Source organism: Panulirus ornatus, chromosome 13 (genome assembly GCF_036320965.1).
Source record: "Panulirus ornatus isolate Po-2019 chromosome 13, ASM3632096v1, whole genome shotgun sequence".
NCBI classification, from domain to species: Eukaryota; Metazoa; Arthropoda; class Malacostraca; order Decapoda; family Palinuridae; genus Panulirus; species Panulirus ornatus.
This window is the reverse complement of record NC_092236.1, coordinates 55139161-55147434: the sequence shown is the minus strand read 5'-3', so window position 1 is coordinate 55147434 and position 8274 is coordinate 55139161. Positions and strand designations below refer to the sequence as shown.

Genomic DNA, 8274 nt, shown 5'->3' with positions numbered 1-8274 from the left:
GATTGATGGGTTGATTGAAGAAGATAATATTTACCTCTGGACTGATGGGTTGAATGAGGAAAATAATATATACCTTAGATTGATGGGTTGATTCAATAAGGGAATATATATACCCATGGATTGATGGGAAGGTGATGATAATTTGCATCATGTTTGATGGTGCTTGTAAAACATTTTGACAATAAAAGTAATATCCAAGATTCATGCAGAAAAGAGAAAAATAGTAGATAGAAATACCTCTTTAATCTTTAGGAATTTCATGTAATTAACTTCACAACTGTCAATTAGAACCTTAGATATCATTGAGTCAATATATTTCTAATTCTAATGATTCTTTGATAAGCTTTATACCTTTTTCTTGTACCTAATATAAGCTCCAATAAAGTTTCTCAATATACTTGTTTGATATCCTTTATTGAACGACTCCAGCTGTTTCGACTATGAAGAAAATGAGTTTAGAAACGAGAGAACACGTCAGACGTGGGAGGAGGAACGCTCCACTGGGCCGTATTACACAGTGGGAGGGAGAGAGAGAGAGAGAAAGAGAGAGAGAGAGAGAGAGAGAGAGAGAGAGAGAGAGAGAGAGAGAGAGAGAGAGAGAGAGAGCGTGAAAAGAATACAGATGCAAATCGAACAGACACTTAACTGAAACACACACACACACATGCACACACACACACACACACGCATGTGCACACACAAACACTCACACACACACGCACGTGCACTTTCCTCCTACAACTAGGATCAACGAGAAGCCAAAAGCAGATCACAAAGCTTATCATCAACTCATCCACATTTAAGGAGGACGTGACCCATCCCTCTCCGTCTATCATCTATCCTTGACCTTTAGCTTCCCTCAACACCATTTGTTTCATTTTGGGCAGACTGATAAGGATCTTTATGTTAGACTTAAGCAATATAGATGTAATAAAAGAGCAGGACAAGAATCGAATGCTTTGTTTGATTATGTAACAGTTATAAATATTGTATTGACTGGAGTAAAGCTCATTCAGTTATTCACCGTAATTTTTTACCACTAGAAATATCACTGAATCTTCTATTATCCTATACACAAAGACTTGTAGCATGAATATTTGTGAAGGTCTGTACAAACTAGATAGCTTTGTCGTCGGTAAAATTTTGAAAGAGTTCCCTTTCCTATCCAAATGATAAAGTCCTATGAAAGGCATGACACCCAGACCACGAACACCATGAACCCCAACACCACCATCCGGTAACACTTGAGTACCATTGGCTACGTCTTAGCTACGTCTCCTCCTTGTATATCATCTGACTGTTCTACGTCTTCTGTCTCATTCTTGTATCTCCCCTGACGATGTGATAATTACACGAAAGTGCACTTGGGAACTTATCGTGTATTATTTTCCTCGTGGTTATCAGCATATATATATATATATATATATATATATATATATATATATATATATATATATATATATATATATATATAATATTCTAGTTCAAGACATCAGAAAGTCTGGCAATCAGTCATCAAGTCATATGCATACCGCGATTACCTTTCACGTGTCATCTGTACACATGTGGTCCCAACACCTGTGTACACTCAAAGGGACGTCGAGAAACACACTTGCACCACCAGCCAAAGGTGTTGACGCTGTTCTGGCCGCCGTCCACACAGGCGCAAGGCAAGCGTTCAACTCTGACGATCACTTTTCCTGGAGTTTGTTTTTATGGAGCGTCTGACTGACTGACCAGCCCCAGCTCACATCATTTCTTCTGTGTCGCTTCGCAGTCGACTTCGAAGGAGTAAACTCCAATTTTTAGACACAAGGTTAAACCAGTAGTGGTGGTGGTGGTAGCGATGATGGTGTAGATGGTGTTTATATGAGTGGAATTACGATTACATATCTACATCACATACAAAGGAACTTGATGGTGAGAAAGAACAAAGAGATCTGACCAACTGTGAAAGTTAAGAAATACGAAGAAAAAAAAGAAAATATATATTCTTCAAACAGATGTCATTTGAAGTTCAACCTGCTGCTAGAGAGAAGAATATATCTCGTTTACACACGTAAAACAGTAAATTGGTAGTTTAAAAAAAAGAAGAAGAAGAAGAAGAAGAAAGATTAGAAGTGCTTCAGTAAACGTAAAAATTCTCGGGTTTTACCTACACCACCTTTCCCACGTGACTGAGCCATGCTCACTGAAACACCATGGCTTAAGCATCTCAGAAGTTTATTATTATCATCATCAGTTCCTTCCAAAGTGTGACTTATGCGTAGACCAGTGCCGTCGAATGACTGAATGCGACCATCTCTTTGAAGGGAGAACCAAAGTTGTACGACATTAGACTCACACACGTCGATCATATATATTCTTCATCTGTTGATTAATAAAAAAAAAAGAAAAAGAAATGAAGAACTGATCCAATCTCTTCTGGCCTGCATCACGTGAGTGAGGACCCCATCGTGACCTGTCGTTGCGACAACGGTCAACAGGAAGACGCAGACAACGGTCAAAAGGAGGACGCAGAGAACGGTCAACAGGAAGACGCAGAGAACGGTCAACAGGAGGAAGCAGACAACGGTCAACAGGAGGACGCAGACAACGGTCAACAGGAGGAAGCAGAGAACGGTCAACAGGAGGACGCAGACAACGGTCAACAGGAGGACGCAGACAACGGTCAACAGGAGGACGCAGACAACAGCATAACGCTAACGTTAGTCCTGGCAGTAACATATAAACCAACAACGGTTACATTTGGTCATAATGATGTCTGCAAGACTCAAGAGATTGTGCCTTATTCTTGGGGGTCTGTTCGTCCTTTCGTGTCTTCTTTATCTCTACGTCTCCTTCACGATCGTCGGGCCCTTCCACCCTCGAACGGTGGTCATCCCAAGGACCTCCGCTGGGGGCGAGGAGATGATAAACGTCAGGAGCCAGGGGTCCACAGCCAGCCTGACTCTCACAAGGAATGTGAGTAGCGCAGGGAGTTTGAGCAGGTCGACGCCGACGGGTGCCAGCGGCAAGGAGGAGTGGTACGCCAGTGTGGAAAGGAGATTTAAAGAGAGGCTTCAGCGAGTTCAGGAGGCGTGCAAGAGGAATGGCAACCCAACACCCAACCTCTTCGCCACTTATAGGAAGCGCCTTTACTTCTCTGATCGCTATAACCTCATGGTGTGCCTGACTCCGAAGGTAACTGAAAATGGCTCAGAAACTATAAACATATGTGTAGGGTATTTTTGGTGTACCTATGGGGAAGTACCTGAGGATTGGCGAAATGAATATATCTTGCCACTATATGAAGGTAAGAGGAGGGAACAAAAGGCGAGTGTTCAAACTACAGAGGCATAAGTATGTTAAGTGTACCTGCCAAGTTGTATGGGAGGGTAGTGATTGCGAAGGTGAAGGCATATACAGAACATTAGACTGTGAAGGAACAGAAGTGGTTGAGGATATTTAGATCAGGTGTTTGTTTTAAACGCTGTTTGAAAAATGATCAGAGAAACGGACGGATTTCTATGTGGCATTCATGGGTCTGGAGAAAGCACATGATAGAGTTGACAGAGATGCATTGAGGAAGGTCGTAAGAATATTTGGTATGGGAAGTCAGCAGCTTCAAGCAATGAGAAGGTCTTTATTAAAGGCGTAAGGCATGTGTACGAGTAAGAAGGGAAGGGAGTAAGAGGTTCCATGTGAAGCTGGTCTGCGGCAGGGTGTGTAATGCACCATGGTTGTTTAATCTGTTGATATAATGGATGGTGAGGGAGGTAAATACAAGAGTCTTAAAGAGATGGGAAAATTTGCAGCCTTTGGGGGATGAGGGGGGCCTGGGAAATGAGTCAGCTATTGTTTGCTGATGATATAGCACTGGTAGCAGACACGAGATAGAAACTGCAGAGGTTGGTAACTGAGTTTGAAAGAGTGTGTGAAAGAAGGAAGTTGAAAGTGAATGTGAAAAAAGACAATGACATTAGGTTTAGCAGGGTAGAGGGACAGATTAGTTGAGATGGGAGTTTGAATGGGAGAAAATCAGGAGGAAGTGAAATGTTTGGGATATCTGGGAGTGGACACGGCAGCAAATGGAACCATGGTAGCGCAAGTGAGTCATAGGGTGGGGAAGGGGGCGAAGGTTCTGGGAGCGATAAATAATGCATGGAAAGAAAGGTCGCTATATGGTAGGGCGAAATTGAGTATGTTTGAAGGTACGGCAGCACCGGTAATGCTGTATAAAACAAGGCCTTGCGCAGGTGGAGGTTAGGTGGATTGGAAATGAAATGTTTGAGGTGATTTAATCGAGTAAGTAATGAAAGGGTAAGAGAGAGAGAGAGAGAGAGAGAGAGAGAGAGAGAGAGAGAGAGAGAGAGAGAGAGAGAGAGAGAGAGAGAGAGAGAGAGAGACGTGTGGTGATTAACATAGTGTGACTGCGAGAGCCGATGGGGAAACGCCGAAATGCTAACAAGAACGTTGATTGAAAATCTAATGTCTGTTGCAGTCGGCTCCTGAAGGTGGCGCCGCAGGAGGCTTCGCTGGGTTCCGTGTGTAGGTTCAGGGTACTGGGAGTCTGCAGTTGGCTTGTGAGCAGTTCACCTCTGATGATCTTTTGAGTGTGTGTTGAACCAGACATACATATGTATGTGTTCGTGCGTGTGTGTGTGTGTGTGTGTGTGTGTGTGTGTGTGTGTGTGTGTGTGAGTGTGTGTGTGTGTGTATGTTCGCCACACATAAGAACGTCCCTTTCATCTACCTCCCCATAACACATAATCCCCCACCACATATCGAGCCCCCAAACGAAACGCCCCATTTACCTCCCCAACACTACTGGGGTTGCCACTTATCAAACGACCCCATTTTACATCCCCAACAGAATGATGTTGCCCCATTCCTTGGAAAAAGAAAGAAGGAGACACAAGGATTCCCTGACAACAAGGCATACACACACACACACACACACACACGTACGCACGCTTGGCCTCACCACAGCTAACGAAACATCCTCATTACGTCATCTACTTAACCCTCCCGGGCCCCACAACATCCCCTGACGTTAAGGCTGATTACGGGGTTCTGGGCCATGAGATTCCCCTCCTTCTCGTATGCTGCTCAAGCACTGTCTTGCCCCCGAGATTTCTTCAATCACCCGACTCCTTCGTCTCGCTCCCTCATCCCCCCCCCCGTCAATTCACCCACCTCCCCAACCCTCCCTCGCCAATTTACGTGGGTGCTTCTACGTTCAAGCAGCATCACCACCCTATCCCCCTCGTCTCACTTCCTCATCCCCCCCGTCAATTCACACCCCCTCCAACACCGTCCATTCACACCCCACTCCCCCTCCTTCTCCGCCTCTTCAACCCTCCCTCGCCAATTTACGTGGGGGGTTCTTCTATATTCAAGTAGAATCACTACCAACCCAGCCACCTCCCTTGTTCGACCAGCTCCTACGTCAAGTCGATGTGTCGTCTCAGCTCTCACTCATAACCCAAGTCTGTTCCATTCGTCCGACTCTCTCCCTTTCCTTCTCCTTTCCCGGAGGAAAAAAAAGGAAGATATGGCGAGCATATGTTTTTTGATTCATGCTGTGCGTCATGCGTCGCCACCATCCTTGCATCACCATTGCGTCACCTGTTGCAGGTCGCGACGTCGACCTGGATGGTTCATTTGCATCACATACGAGGCGTCGCGCCCAACACCAGCACCCTGCATGGTAACTACTGGAAGAACCAGATCAAGGCCTGGTGAGTCCATGAGAGAGAGAGAGAGAGAGAGAGAGAGAGAGAGAGAGAGAGAGAGAGAGAGAGAGAGAGCGCACGTTCACTTCATAGGGCTACAGGATGCCATCCCTCGACACCTGCCTTCCATCATCCACTTTCCCTTTCGCGTCCAAGTGAGCACCGAAGAGAACCTCGCCTTCCTCTCTCTCTCTCTCCTCTCTCTCTCTCTCTCTCTCTCTCTCTCTCTCTCTCTCTCTCTCTCTCTCTCTCTCTCTCTCTCTCTCTCTCCCTCCTTTCATTCCCCCCCACTTCCTCCAACCACGACAGCAAGGTGTTGGGCGGGGTCTCCAGCGTGAGGCGACGCGCCCAGACGGCCTTGAACATCATGACCACCAGGCATCCTCTGGAGCGACTGTTGTCCGCCTTCCGTGATAAGTTCGCCGGCGGACGGAGACTCGTGCGTCCGCAGTCCTACGATCACTACAGGTGAGGAGGAGGGAGAGGGAGAGGGAAGGGAAGGGGACGTAGACGTGCGACTTCGATGTACGCACCTACTGCGTCACGTTTCCTCCGGTGTTTCTTTCTTTCTTTCATGTCTCTATACGCAGTGACTGATGACGACTTTACGCTCTTCAAAGCCTTCTGACGCATACCTTTCTTTTGTAGAAAACACGTCTCGTGGTATCATTTTCCCCCTTCCTTCCAGGTACTTCTGGAAACCTGCCCTGAAGGCGTTGAAGAAGCCGATACACACGCTCCAGGTAACCTTCCCTGAGTTCTTACGCTTCGCGATGATGCACAGCTGGGAACCTCATTGGGTACCGGTGTTCGAAACATGTTCGCCCTGCTCTTTCTCCTACAGATACGTCATGAGGCTCGAGACATTCACAGAAGACTTACGGTACCTTCGTGAAAAGCTGGCCATCAAGGACATCGATCTCAGCCAAAACTTCAATGCCAAGTGAGGCACCCTTCGTAGGGTAGTGGTATAGTGGTGGTAGTACTTGTAGTAGTTGTTGTTGTAGTGGTGGTTGTGTGTGTGTGGGGGGGGGGGGGGAAGGTTTGTCCTACCACACAGTGGTTGTTGGTAGTGTGGCAGTGAGCTGTTACCTTATGACGATAGTTAATTGGAGATGGTGATTGCGGCTAAGAATGCGTGGGCCACGAGTTAGATCATATTGTTGTGTATCAAGTTATGATTTGACAAGGTTATAGTTGTGATGAATGATATAGGAGCATAGTTATGATATTGTCATATTTCTCTCTCCCTGAATTATAATAGAGGCCGAAAAGGAATTCGAGATAAAAGAAATGGAATGGGAAGAAATTCCTTATCTTTCTAATCTCACCTCATTTTGCCTATGTAATCATCTCCTTTATATATATATATATATATATATATATATATATATATATATATATATATATATATATATATATATATATATATATATATATATATATATATATATATATATATATATATATATATATATATATATATATATATATATATATATATATATATATATATATATATATTTATTCATTTATATATATATATATATATTCTTCTTATAGGGCCACCTCGGAAGGCTCTGCAGACACAGGTGTGAGGGTGACTGAGGTGGGAACTTTACCTAAGAACTCTACCATCCAGCACTTCTTGCAAGTACCAACCCAGCTGCTGGCCCAGGTCATAGGCTTCTACAAGATGGATCTGGAGGCGTTTGGCTACCAGGTCCCACCACAAGTGCTATCCCAGGTCCTAAACCTGACACAAGTCCCAAAGTAAGTTGCCCTCCTCCCTTGGGCTCTCCCAAATGGGACCTGCACTTGACCCAGGTCACTGGGCCACTACGTTAACCCTGAGACCAAACGTAATATCATTCCCATTACTTTACGTATTTGAATAAGATCAAAATATATGTATCAAGTACTTATCTTAAATATATACCTTACGATACTTTCTGACCTAGTATAATAATTGACCTTTCCAATCTATTTTTGGAGTGTTAGTCAAAGACTTACATACAAGAGATATAGATATCATCTATTGCCATCACAGATGCCACAGATAATAAAAGATATCAATCGATTATCAATATCGTTCACCTTTCATCATTCCTTCTATTTTTCCAGTACAGAAACATCGTCAAAGGAACTGTACCTCGTAATTTTCCATTAGCCTCTGTCCTCCACTCTGCTTGCTTTCACTACCCTTGTGTGTGTGGGTGTGTGTGTGTGTGTGTGTGTGTGTGTGTGTGTGTGTGTGTGTGTGTGTGTGTGTGTGTGTGTGTGTGTGTGTGTGTGTGTGTGTGTTTCCCTAACAGTACAAATACAGATTTTAATGACCTTTTTGAAAAACTGACACATTATTATGATCTTCCTTGGAGACCTATATATCATTACAATGACCATTGGAAATTGGTATGACAATATCGAGCATTAACCTTATCACTATAGTCTGCCAATATGTACCATCAAATTACCTACTGACTGATTGCTAATTATCAAACTACCTATTGACTGATTGCTAAATATCAAATCACCTATTGATTGATTGATAATCACC

General features: G+C 44.1%; 1 protein-coding gene across 1 annotated transcript; it reads left to right on the top strand.

Moving 5' to 3' along the window:
• Nucleotides 1–1624: 1624 nt before the first annotated feature.
• Nucleotides 1625–7670, top strand: LOC139752641 (carbohydrate sulfotransferase 8-like). The gene is made up of 5 exons (XM_071668392.1): nucleotides 1625–3183; nucleotides 5620–5723; nucleotides 6027–6185; nucleotides 6406–6660; nucleotides 7281–7670. Exons 1-5 carry the CDS (start codon nucleotides 2758–2760, stop codon nucleotides 7492–7494), a joined length of 1158 nt encoding a protein of 385 aa, XP_071524493.1. The 5' UTR covers nucleotides 1625–2757; the 3' UTR covers nucleotides 7495–7670.
• Nucleotides 7671–8274: the final 604 nt, after the last annotated feature.